Source organism: Phalaenopsis equestris, unplaced genomic scaffold (genome assembly GCF_001263595.1).
Source record: "Phalaenopsis equestris unplaced genomic scaffold, ASM126359v1 Scaffold001307, whole genome shotgun sequence".
Classification (NCBI taxonomy): Eukaryota; Viridiplantae; Streptophyta; class Magnoliopsida; order Asparagales; family Orchidaceae; genus Phalaenopsis; species Phalaenopsis equestris.
The window spans coordinates 827,590-841,532 of NW_018165746.1; the positions used below are offsets into that span (position 1 = coordinate 827,590).

The 13,943-nt window shown below is 35.4% G+C and overlaps 1 protein-coding gene across 1 annotated transcript; it reads right to left on the reverse strand.

Annotated features, from left to right (window-relative positions):
- Positions 1 to 527: 527 nt before the first annotated feature.
- LOC110033907 (zinc finger CCCH domain-containing protein 32-like) lies at positions 528 to 13,671 on the reverse strand. The gene is made up of 3 exons (XM_020738066.1): positions 13,335 to 13,671; positions 3,134 to 3,244; positions 528 to 2,651 (listed from the first exon to the last, which is right to left on the reverse strand). The coding sequence occupies exons 1-3, from the start codon at positions 13,440 to 13,442 to the stop codon at positions 852 to 854; spliced, it is 2,019 nt and encodes a 672-aa protein (XP_020593725.1). The 5' UTR covers positions 13,443 to 13,671; the 3' UTR covers positions 528 to 851.
- Positions 13,672 to 13,943: the final 272 nt, after the last annotated feature.

Genomic DNA, 13,943 nt, shown 5'->3' on the forward strand with positions numbered 1-13,943 from the left:
TCTAAATTCATAATAAAAGCCAATCATACTTTTTTTGCCTTTCCAATTTTCAATGATTTAATCATAAAATGCACAAATACATGAGTTCATAGCTTTTTTGTTTTTTTTTTAAATAAAATTGAAGTACAATATATAATACAAACTCATGAACAAGTTCATATTTTTTTCTAATTTGTCTTTCAAATGCCCCAAAAATGTCCAAGCAATTTATGGGGGAATTTGGAAAGAAAATTATCATATGTATTATATGTATTGTCATCATTGCATTATCAGCATATCTTCCAGCACCACATTCTAATAAAGACCGAATTCAATGAAAAATACAGTGACTTTAATTCCATAATATACCACATTTCTCTACTTCAATCCCTCTATCATATAAATTTGATCCCATATGATCTCTAAGGTACAAATTGATAGAAATATGGCTGCACGCCACACATACACACACAAATATATATATATATATATATATATAATGGGAATGGGCACTAGCTATAACAAGTGAAGATGCATCAAGCAGAATCCAATAATCTAAACAGTGAAAAACTTAATAAAATTTTCACCATCTTGTATTGTAACATTTGTAACATGTTACAAATAACCATTTCAGAAACTAAGGGAAGAAAGAACCCTCATCTTTGCAGCCACCAAATTCACTAGCACTAAAATTACACTCCTACAATCTTAACACAACCTTCTCTTATCAAAGAGCAAGAATAATCACTACAAAAGCAAACGCTCTGGCCCGCGCTAGTACAGAATCAACTTAGAAAATTAGAAAAACTATGGGTGTTGCTAAGGACTTCCCAAGCACAATAGCTACCAAAAGCCTAGCCATTATCGTTATATTAAGTGAAAATTAAGCCAATTTTCTTAGCGAAGTCATCTTCATCTTCTTCAGGATCTAGATCTGCATCTAGACCGCCGACGTAGTCATCTTCCCTCTTGGAATCTCCACCTTCCACTGTAGCACAATAATATTCACCATCTTTCTGATCGGAATAATCCGGCTCTTCTCCGTCTTCCATGGCATCTCGAGCTACTGTTTCATCTCCAGCATCTTTCTGTTCATAATTTATTTGTTCATCCTCAGCAGTTACTCTATCATTGCAGCCACCAGATATTGCATGATTCTCAGACAAAGACTCTCTTTTCCTTTTAAGAAGAATGCTCAGTGGCTTAGGGCCTTCAAATTCAACAGAAGCTTCAGAATCTCGAAGCCTTGAGTGGCCTTGAGAGTTTCTATCTGCCTTGGCGCCTTTCAGCTCTTCAAGTCTTCTTGGACCAATGAAGTCTAGAAGATCCACAGCATCTCTTGATTTCTGTTGCCTACCAAAGTATCTTGGATTGGCAAAAGATTCCGCAGTTGGTCTCCAACCCAATCTCTGTCCAAGACTTCTATATTTACCTGATGGTCTAACAGGCAAATCGGAACGAATTTCTGGGCAGGGTTGCTTGGGGAGTGTAATTCTACCTCTCAGGCGAGTGTTAATGGCGCTACCATGAAGAGGGTTATCCTTCTTCTTGTAGGAGTTATGTGCATGGTATCCATCTCTCATGTTCCTATCATGTTTCCCGTAGGGTTCGTTGTAATGAACAGAACTCGTGGCAGAAAAATAGCCATTTTGCCTTCTTTGCTTCCTGAGCCGATGACGGAGATCTGATGCATCCATTTCATCAGGACTCCTGAGCCTCCGCGACGAACCTCTTTCAGTGTATAATGGTCTATCAGACAACCTCTCAAAAGCAGAAGAAATCATTTGTTGATCCCAATCGTCACCATTCTGCTCAATGCCATAATGGAAGTCACCAGCTCTATCATGTCTAAACCTATCCAATCTAGTAGAAGACTCATAATCAGAGAGATAATGGTCATAATCTTCTTCACGGTTGACATTTCTTTTTCCTTCAGTAACTACACCTCTGAAACAATCTTGCTCGTAAAAGTAATCAGTATCCCTCACAACATGATCAACAAGAACATCAAATCCAGGAGAAGAATCTCTGAAAACCTCCTCGGCAGCCTGGGCGTCATGGTGATGCCGAAGTGGAGACTGAAGTTGATGATTTAAAGGGCTTTCCAGTTCAGCGTAGCCAACTTCAGAAGATTCCATAAACATTTCACCAGCCTCCGTTCTCTGCCTATCAGGCTGAACATGAAGATTCTGAGATGAAGAATAACTGCTGCTACTTCTAACAGGATCATAAGTTGTCTGAGATCTAGCAAGCCCATTTCTGGATCCTGGGGTGCTCTCCACAGCCCGACCGCCTTCTCGTAATGAAGGAGATCCATTAGCTAGCTTTTCAGCACCAATGTTCAATGCAGCAGGCAAGTTCTGCTGATTCTTTCGTTCTGTGATTTTTGCAGCATCTTTTTCAGATGTTTCTAATTGCATAGCGATTTGTGCAGAAATCTTCACATTCTGCTTTGCTACGGGATTAGCAGCAGATGGTGGTCCGTGCATGAAAGGACACTTGTCACCTTTCAAACAGGCACCCTTTAGATAGTAGTAACAGGGAACATTGTTTCTGCCAAAATTATAAGTAAAAAACTTTGCCATTGGTAACGGCATGGATGGAGGCACATGTGAAAAAGCAGCAGTTTTCGCTGAAGTAGTCCTGGGACTTACAATCATCCCATCAAGTGGCTGCAAAAAGAGCAATAATGAATGTGACATGCGAAGGAAATCTAACTTTCTATGACGACTATAGAAACTAGCTATTGCATTTTTTTGTGTTAATGTGTCCCAATCATAGAAAAATTTGACTTCGATGAATATGACACATTTTGCAATGCAAAGAAAAAAAGAGATACAACTACCAACTTTTTATTTAGATTTTCGAATATTATGAGTATAAGTGTTGAAATAGTCTCTTGACTATACACATGGGGTCATTTTAATTCCAGAGCCTATAAAAATGTCAAAATAGTTTACAAACTCTTTTAATATAGGCTGAAATAATCCTCAAAGATATTATTTTAGCTCACATAAAAAGAGTATAGGAAATAAATTGACACTTTTACAAGGCTCTGTGACTAAAATGACCACGGTGAAAGAGGCATGGGACCATTTTGATACTTTCTCTACATATTATAGTAGCATTAATGAAAATTTGAAACCAAACTAACCGGATGACGGAAAAAGCATTTTGGATTCAAGCATTTGCCACTTAACCAGAATTTGCAGTCCCTGGGGTTAATCCTAGCATCCTCACTGTGGCGATATTCACATTCACTTCCCTATATGAAGACTAATGGTAAGAACCTTGATGAAATTTAACAGGTAAAGAAATGCAGAAGTGAAAAGGTATCAGCTAAATTACAAAGCCTCCATGGCAATCTCAGAAATAAATAAAAAAAAGAATGATTTAAACGCATGTTAGTCGAACTCGCAAAATCAAAGCTCAACAATAGCCAGGTCAATATCTTCAAGATTGCACTAAGAAGACAGGTTATTGAAAGATGAGAAATACAAATTGTCATATGGTAAAAAGCCAACCTAAGTCAGCGGCTTAATTACAGCTCAGCTTTTGTCATATTATCTATAACCCTGATTCAATAAATAGGGTTACATATTGTAAATGTTTTAATGATTGATAATTGAATAAATGAAATTATTTATAACAAATTGACCTGTCTTTAGAACTATACATGTTAATCTCTCCAAATTGTGTATGCCAGGTTTGAAAAAGCGAAATCGGAAACTAAAATAATTCATAAAACATAAACTATCAGTATATATTTTTAAGTTTTTCATAAAGACAAACCTTAAATCTCAATATTAAATGCTGATATAAAATGAAATTTAAAATTACCAATCATTTAACATATAAATAAATTATAAGGACCAAGATTCACAATAGTTTCATCCTAACTGCCATCATCTTCAAAAAAATCATCTAATACATGAATTTAATCGTCATCTGACTCTGGTCATTAGAATCTAAATCTTCTTTAATCACTACATTTTTTTATTATTCTTTATAATAATTAACATTAGATATCATATAATTTAAAATAGATTAATTAATTAATTACACAATTAAGTCATAATTAAAGTACCTTTTGACATTTTGAGTCAAACAATTCTTATGATATCTAACACCAAAATTTTGATACTTACTTGAGATAACATTTTGATTTTATTATCATATAAAAACACATGCCTGAACTGTGTGTTTTACCGTACAAAAATTAGAATTAGTAGTACTTTTGATGTGATGCTAGGGATTAGTTACAATAGAAAATATTTTAGTTTAGTTGGATAAAAAAATACATAAGAATTGTGGTTATCTGGGTAAATTCCTCTAATAAAATATAATATATATTTTTTATATAATCTAACTAAGGAACTACCTCAAACACTTCAAGTTATAAAATACCAAGGCGTAAGCATTCGATAAAAGAGACGTAAGCCTGATTGCTCATAGCGATTGGTGAGGCTTAAGCCTCATGGTAGTTTTTGAGCACATCAATTAGAGGTGCCCTTCAAGACATGAGCTCGGAACTCCCTTTTAAACAATGGTGTAGTGTAGTTACTTTTCTCCTTCATTAATTTGGCATCTAATACATAATCTTAACCAGTCCCCAAAAAAACTAAGCTTAACAAACATAAATCTATCCTGCATCCCACATTCCAAAATCTCATATCTCGGATTCACTCACAAATCAAGCTCTAGCATATTGCATGCAGTCTACCTCCAATCTTGCATGCACTGCATAAGAGCGGTATAAGTAGTGCATGCCATCAACTGGTTTGAACATATCAGACCTCACTGGTCATGAGCATCACCATTCAAAATCATCATGGGCGTCCAACCCATACGTAGCCATTATCGTGGCCCTCATAGTTATGAGCACATCCTCCCCATCAAGGCCCTCATAGTTATGAGCGCATCCTCCCCATCATGACCCACTATCATGTCCGCAACTCACTCTTGTAACCCTTGCATATCCTCTCAATGCATTCATTTCCAATCCTACACCCACAATCTACCGCACACCATCACGCTATATTTCTCCTCCTTTTATCTTCAAACCCTGAAGCATTTCAACATGCCCCTACTATATGGAAAAAAAAACTCACAACAACACGTCGCCCTCTTCGGTATCCCATCTAGTCAAGCATCAACTTAAAAAAAATTTTGATTTTGACCTCTTTGATAACATCATGTACTAGATTGTGATAGGGGTGTCAAAAATTGACCAGAGACGCCAGCCCGACCCAAACTCGATTCTCGTTGATATGATTAATTTTCGAGTCGACTTCAGGTCAGAATTCTAACCAAATTAAATCTTTTGTTCAAGTTCAGATTGACCCATCAAACCAAATGTGACACAAAGCTGACTCACTAATGGATCACAGGAGTTGTGTTTGGATCAATCATGTTGAGAGCGGCTTGGGTTTAGGTCACAAACTTTTTACACGATTAATTTTAGGTTGGAGTTTGGATCACATAATCTTAGGCTGTGTCAATTTCAGGTAAAACCTGAAACCCACACATAAATCTGATTTAACACCACTAGATTTTGATTTCAATGGACTCATCATTGACCATTCATCATCAACCACAACTTTAAGTAGATATTCTACCTGCATGGAGATTGTAGTTTTCTGGTGTTTAACCATATTATAAGATATTGATTCAAGGCACCTTCAACTCATTGCATAGAGTTCAAACACAATCATCGAGTCTAGTTCTTATGTATATAGAAGATCACATGACATGCTTTTCTTCTCTTTATTATGTATTTTCATTTTTTACTCGTGTTTCATACGACATTGAAATAAATATAAAGTTAATATGTTTCTACTACTGTCTCAAGTTATTTTGGCCTTATGTATATGAAGGCGAAAAAATACAAGTTGAATAATAACAATTTGAACCTCTTTTAGCATTTTTTTTATTATCATTTCACTACCACTTAGCTGTGACCACACTAGTTGATCTCCCATTCATTTTTTTACCACGATATTTCACATCCACCCCACTTTCTCTCCCACATGCCTCCCACCTTTATTCTTTACTCCTGACAAACTTCTTGAATTACCCTCTTAGATTAATCCTTTGATCATTAAAATTTATATAAATCCTCGAAACCCTAAAAGCGTTTCTTCAAACTCCACAAACATTCCATTTATCTCCCCTTTTGACACATAACCAATGCCTCCAATGAATCTTGGGTTTCTTTGGTCACCACTATGTATAGGACCCATTGTATCTTGTATGGTTATATCTTTTGAATGAATAAAGCCTAGCTATCATCTTCTAACTTTGAACGTGGCGTTGTATGCTTTTCACCCAATAGAACTTTTGTTGTGAGAATATAAAAGTCCTAAGATAAGGACTTTCAAGGAAAAAAAGGAATCCAATACAATAAAGATCCATTAAAATTTTTATGTGAAGTCATTGATACAAACCAAACCGATTTATTCCATAGAAATTAGCATAAACAAACATCTCATTTCACCAATCTCAAATCGAAATGAAACATCATCACACAACTCACATGAATACATAAAAAATAAGCACCTATAATTCGAGAGGTAAGCGATCTCTCCCAAGTCCTACAATTCGAGAGGTGGGATATCTCCCCCATATCCTAACCCTAAGACTCAAGACAATAATCCCATGCATACCTTAACCCTAAACATATTAGCTTTATTTATACCCACATAATAATAAATACTAAAAGAATAAGTTGCCCTAAGGCTGAAAAAGTACTAAATTACCCTTAAACGCTTACATAACACTACTCCCCTCCCAAAAAGACATATTGTCCTCAAGATGGAAAAAAAAAACTGTCGTTGAATCATGTCGTATGGATTCCACGCCGTGTCATTATCTAGCAGTCCTTTCCATTTAATTAGAAATCCTTAGTGACCCTCACGAATTCAAAACGCAACCATGTGAAAATCCTTTGGCTGCATCTGAATCTGTTGGAACCTTGAATTCAAGTCGATCATTAAGAATATCGTCACTCTAAACAACTCATCCAATAGCTCATCGACCACCAAAATCTATGTCAACTCCGTATCACGAGTCTCTTCCATGTTATGCAACTTAATCAAGAATCCCAACCCTGTGAATTGAATTGCCATCGCCAATGTCTTGAGCATAACCAAAGTCTTGCACAAACTAGATTCACCGTGAAGCACCACCAACTTGTCTCCCACTTGAATACTCTGTAGTGTCAAAATCAGTCCTTTACAAACTCCTATGCTCTTCTACACATGTCTCGTTTCTATCACTACTCATGAATCACCTTCCTTCTGGAAAGTTATCGTAGTAAAAGACATGGATGCGATTGGAAGCAGCCCTCCTCCAGTCCTCTGGGATCCCGCCCAATGTGGTTCCCTATTTAGGTTATCTTCCCCAACCCTGAATTGCACTTCGTCTTGTTCTGTCACTTGTCACTTGCCCCAAACATTAAGATGTCGTGCAATTCACTCTAGATGTTGCCTATCAAATCCGCTCCTAACTCCTTCACTCGATCATGCCTATTTTCGTTTATTCTAGCTATTTGAATGTTGCTCTATTCTTCCAAGTGTTGTTGCCCCAGTTCACTTTTGATTCCTTCACTTGATATTGTAGTTCCCAATTTACCTAAAGTAGCAATGCTGCCCTAATGTCGCGTGAATCCTTCTAATAGTTGTTGCTTGCATCCGTTCTCAACCGCGTCGCTCAATCCCACAAAAGTAGGAAAGGGGGAAGAGGGTGGGGTTGGGTGGGGAGGGGGTGATTTTGTGTAAAATTCCATGATCTTCTTTGTCATTTCTTCTAGAACCGTGATTCATCGCTCAAACTGCCCTTCCATGGACGAAAAATGTTCCTTTATGGACGAGAAACACTCATCTATTTCAGATCTGATGTGGCTTAAAAAATTTCTCTAATTTCTTCTCAAAAGCATCGATTTTCTTGGCTGTCATTATTCCCGGGATGATTTTTATCATAGAGGTGCAGTGGATTAGTGTGATTGCTTTTGAATACAAAATCGCAGTTGTATCAGTAGGTTTGGTCGTTGCTTGCGACTATATTAGTGCATATGTACCATGAGCTCTACCTCAAACTAATCGTGTCTATACTGCGATAGTCCTTAAACCACATCTGTTTCGTGACTAGGGCACTCACTACGACCCAACGTTGGCTTCCAATGCTCACCACGATCCTAACGTGTCTCATGAAGGTATCACAATTTTTTGCAATTAGGACACGCCACAATCTATAGTGGATAACCAGCTAGCTCAATTGCGATCGACTATATTTTCACAAGGCATGTCGCGATCTCCTCGTTGCTTCCCAACTAGCTCGACCATGATTGTATTGTGATATTTGAAACTCTATAAGCGCTTATCTCGTAGATTTTCGGAATCGAATGCTCTAATACCAATTTTGTAAAAACAGAACCGATTTTTTTACATATATTAGGGCAAACAAATATTTCATTTCACCAATCTCAAATTAAAGTAATACAACACCACAAAACTCACACGAAAACATAAAAGATGAGCACCTACACTTCAAGAGGTAAATGATCTCTCCCAAATCCTACAATTCTAGAGGTAGGAAATATCTCTCAAAGTCTAATCCTAAAATTCAAGACAACAATCTAATGCATACCCTAATCCTAAACATATTAGCCCTATTTATACCCCATAATAATAAATACTAAAAGATTAAATTTCCCTTATATTAATAAAGGAGTAAATGTGCTTAAGAGCCGCCATAACAGCCACATCAATGGAAGTTTCATGAAAGAAATTGCCAATCAAATTTTAAGAAACACATGAATAACGTAGTATACAAATTTGGTAGAACTTAGCTCGTAAATGTTAAAAATTATTTGGAGAATGTTTCACTACTATATCACTGGCTTATTGTTATTTTTGAATGCTATAAGTTGAAGAGTAGCCTTTGCGCTTGTGCTCATAGCGAAGTCAACCATCAATCTATTCATATAATAATACAAATTAAATTTAATCACTAAATTGATTGACTAATTCTCAACATATTGATATTTGAAATTAAGATAATATCATGCAGCATACATATATCAATGAAGCTAATAATCCCACTTATCAATTATTTCCAAAATTACTTTATAGCAAAATTCCTCCTCTCTAAATTTTGTGCTATCAGCTCCTTCATTAATATTGTGCATTATAAACGAAATCTATAGCTAGCTTTTTCTTTGCATCAATCAATCTTAAAACGACCGAGAGCTTAGCCATTCTTATTATATAAGTCATGCTTAATCAAAATCTATCATCAAAATAATTTTCCTATCTTTTTTGCTTTCAAGTTTCTAAGCCAAAACTCAATTTAACCAATATGTGTAGAGGAAGACAGCCTCCAAAAGGATGTCTTGCTTCCAAGGTGCTTTGTAAAGTCAAATAAGTTGTAGCAAATATAAAAATTGCAAATCGTAGGAGTTCTTCCTTAGAAAACTCTAATATGTTGTAACAAATACAATAATTGCAAGTTGTAAGACTTCTTTCTTAGAAAACTAATTTGTCAAAGCCAAAGCCAAACTATGATTATTAATGAACCTGCTAGTATTCTTTGCCATGGTCAAGGCGTTCCTGTGCACAAAAAACTTTTCAAAGTCTTCAAGGATTAATGTGTTGCACGTACATATGCTTCCTCTTTTCTATCTATTATTTTCCAATGCCTTGTATGCACCAGCAATGTTAGTAAGAACATAGAAAGCTAAATGCACTACAATCTGCTCTATAACCCCATCAAAAAAAAAAAAAAAAACTTTAACTCCTTCACCTGATCCAATGCTTTAACCAACTTCGAAGAAATAATATTGTAGAGATTAGTAACTAGTATGTTGATAAAGCTTTTCATATCAGATTAACCATCAGACGAGATTGTGATTCCAATATATGTCCAAATTTTTTTAATATCCATAATTAAGTTTCTCAATGTTATTCATTCCTCCATCAATTCCTAAGTTCTAAGCTCATACACAAATGAAAGTTTAAGAACTAAACCATAGGAGCGTATAGAATCAATCATGTTGAAATATAATAGGAAAATTGTCACATTAAATGGAATAGTAATTTCAAAGAAGAATCTTTTAATGTCCGTATAAAGACACATCCGAGCCTCCCTTGCATTTTAAGGAGACATTCGATGAACTTATCTCACACTATCATCCTTACCATGCTCCATTTTCATCAAATATTAATCTCTTTTTTCACCTCTATTTGATGGTTGTGCCAAAAAATACCATGAACATTTGCCACTAAGGCCACAATTATAAAATCTACTCTATAATAAAATTGTAATTGTGTCAGCTGCTTCGATATTGTTTGATCATGTATGCATGAATCTCCTCTTTTGCCTCCTCAACCACTTTAGTACGTGTCATAAAATTCTTATGAGAATAAAAAAAATGTTTTTTCTTACTTTTGTTTTACCACATTTAATAACTTTATGACAATAGTTGGACTGCAAGTAGGAATGTCTTCTCATTCCCTCCAATTTACACTTGCATATTAATTTTTCATACCGGAGTTTTTATATTTCCAACTGAATATGAGAGATGGTGTAGAAAGAGGAGATATGATAGAGGAGGACAATTAGGAAGACAGCAATGGTGATGATGGCATTGTAGCAGGAAGGCAGCAATGTGCTGTTGAAAAGAGAGTGGAGTCAGCGAGTGGGACTATGTGAGACCTGGGGTCAAGCAGCAGGTCTATGCAACGGCCTTAGATTAAGTTTTAATGAATTGAAAAAAAATAAAATGGTGTATCAGGAACAGCCCTGAAGATCCAATGAAGCCTTCGCCTAACCCTAAAATTTGATATCTTCCTTATTGCGAAGGGGTGTGCTCAAACATGTTGAGTCACACAACTCATCAAAGATCCAATGAAGCCTTCGCCTCATGGAAAGTTTTGCCAAAACGTGTTGACATGGACCTCAAGGAGCACCTTGTACCGCACAATTTTAACTCATAAGCATACTAAGTGTACGATAAATTTGAGGATATACAATGGTTGCATTCTTGTGATGTGAAGTACCGTTATACCCTTAGAGGTGTCAATAATGACCCGAGACAGACTCAACTAAAAAAATATAGGTTTGATTTGACCTGAGTACTATATGGGCTGGGTTTTGTATAAAATGTCAACCTGCTTAATATTTTGAGTTGATTGATCTGAAAAACCAAAAATCAACCTGAAAATAACTCATTTAATTTTAGGGTCGAAAATACATCCTCGCCTTAACCAATTGATGACACTCAACAACTTATATTCGAGTTAGTTGGATTGTGTTAACACAAAAAATAGTTAGGTAAGTTAGGTTTGAGTCAAATGTGCATGTGTTGGATTCAGGTTAAACATTTTGATAGGTATAATAAATGGATTTGAATTGAGTCATGCAGTTTCAAGTTGGTCGAACTCAAATCAACTTGAATCCAACCTAACCCTATCTTTGACTAGCTCCAATATATGTTCAAGACAGCATACTACATTGTGTAGACAAAAATAAAGCTCAAGTTGTGATGAATGTAATTAAAAATCTAGAGTAAAACTAGAGCAATCAAGGACAAAAGCATTCATTCTTGTTTAAATCTAAGTTTGATGTATATTGTTGCAAAACATAGTTGTATTTTGTGGGCTATGGGATGTATAATTATAGATCTTAGCTAAAAACGTTCAACAATTTATGTCAAGTATTGTTTGCTAGCTTGTTCACTTTTCAGCATGTTACTTGTTTATTGCTTTCATATTAATTGCTTTAGAATGGCCCGGGTAATTTACATACACATAAGTCTTATGACTAAATCTTCTATAAATAATATGTCTATGAACCTAAGAAGTCAATATGGGTCGAGCTAACTCATTATGCATCCTTATGGCCAAAGTTGACCCAAAGTACTTATTTCTCTATTTTTTATAAACCTTTGTCAACAGCTATGATCCGCAAATGCAAGAAAAATCCTGAGTAAGAAATTTATTGATGAGGTTTAGCTTACATGATTAGCATCTTTAAAGTTTATTTGAGTTTTAATTAATCAACTATTTTAATTAATTGGTTCAAATTTTAATGTTAACGCCTTAATTTAAACATACTGTTAATAGAAAAAATTAATGCATTAACAATTTTCTTAAACCATAAAGATCAAGAATTGTGTTAAGCTCATAAAATTCTTTCAATGGTTCATGTTAAGTCAAAATTTTGTCCAACTAAAATAAAAATAACCCGATATAATAATTATAATATGATAAAAAATGGAATTCATCAGTCAAGACAGGCACAAAAGAGATATCTTAAAAATGGAAATAAGTAGTGGCTTCATGAAAGAAGGTATAGTTTAGATGTGATCCACCCCAACTTTGATATCTGATTAGCTAAAGACACAAAAAAATGACTAAAGCTAATGTCCTCACAATGAAAACTTCTCAGCATAAATTTTTTTTAGCTTAAGCTTCTTTAAAATGAAATGGAAAAACCAAAACCAAAGATGTCATTAACTTTTATTTTTATTTCAAGTTAAAAAAAAAGTAAGTCGTTAACTACACAACTAAGCATCACACAAGACATGGTCCGAACAAACATTTGATGGACATTTTTCCATTAAGATCTCAACTCTGAAGCATGAACAATCGTTTCTAGCAAACTTAGATGAATGGACAAGAGGTGAAAAACTGAGATGGTCAGTCAAAATCAAAACGGATAACCTCTTCCGCAAAATATCAAGGAAAGCCTCATTTGTAACTAGCGTGCTGCTTTACTCTTATCATGTAGGAACCACCATAACAAAGCAATACTTTTTTTCTAAATTTACTTGCAATACTTACCGTGAAACCACTCAGTTTGAACAGATCTAAATCATGAAATGCCTGCATTTGAATCGCAAATTACGTTCCAAATCTTTCATCGCTGCAATAAAAAATCAGAGAAGACGCATCGAGCATAAATACCTCTCACCATTAACGATCTCAAACCCCAGCCATCAATCGCTATTACAGGCTTGCGGAGCAAACCTCAAAATCTCAAATCAATATAAAAAAACAAAGCACAAAAAACAAAAAAAAAACAAGCGAAACCAAACCGTATATCTCGTCGCAAAATACCCCTCGAAACCAAACCGTCGACAGCATTAAACACGAACAACCAACAAAACAAACCCTAACACCAGCGTACAGCTCCAAAAAAACTAGCCTACTCGCGTCGCACCATCTAAGCCTCAAACCCACTAACATCATTGCATTCGAGATAAGGATCCCAGCACAATTCCTTTTCTAGGGTCTCAAAAAAAAAAGTATAGGAAGCAAAAAACGAGACTAAGATATATCAGAACAAGAACTTACCTTCTTGCAAGTCAATGGCGAAGCAAGGAAGTAGACGCAATCGGTATTAAGCTTGATGGCCTCCTCCTCCGCCGTCAGGGGTCGAGGATCACTCCGTCCGGAATCCATGCCCCCAGCTCCTCGCTGACGATAAAGAAAAAGGCAGATCTGGCGCCGAGTTCCTATTGCAGGTGAGCCCAATCAAGACGAAAACCTAGGGCTTCGAGAGTCCAATCCCCATAATCTCATACTTTGATCGAAGAAACAAGAAGGATATGGCTGAATAATTGCCGGATTAAAAAGGGGAGAAATAAAATTGGAGCAGGTATCCGTTTGAGGTCGAAATTTTTGTCGGGAAACAAACTCGTCCATCAGCACGCCTAATTTTATCTAAAAATTAAAAAAAAAAATGAAAAATTCGCCCATAATTTGAAAATATTTTCAGCATAATTTATAATTTATCATTTACTATTTAGAAAAAAAATTGCAAATTTGATTAGCTAATTTCCTTACAAATTAATATATAAATACTTGCACTTATTTTAAATATTAATTTTAAATTTTAAAATATTTTAATGATATTTTAAAATATTTGTTCTCCTGATATTCTAATTTTAAATATATATATAT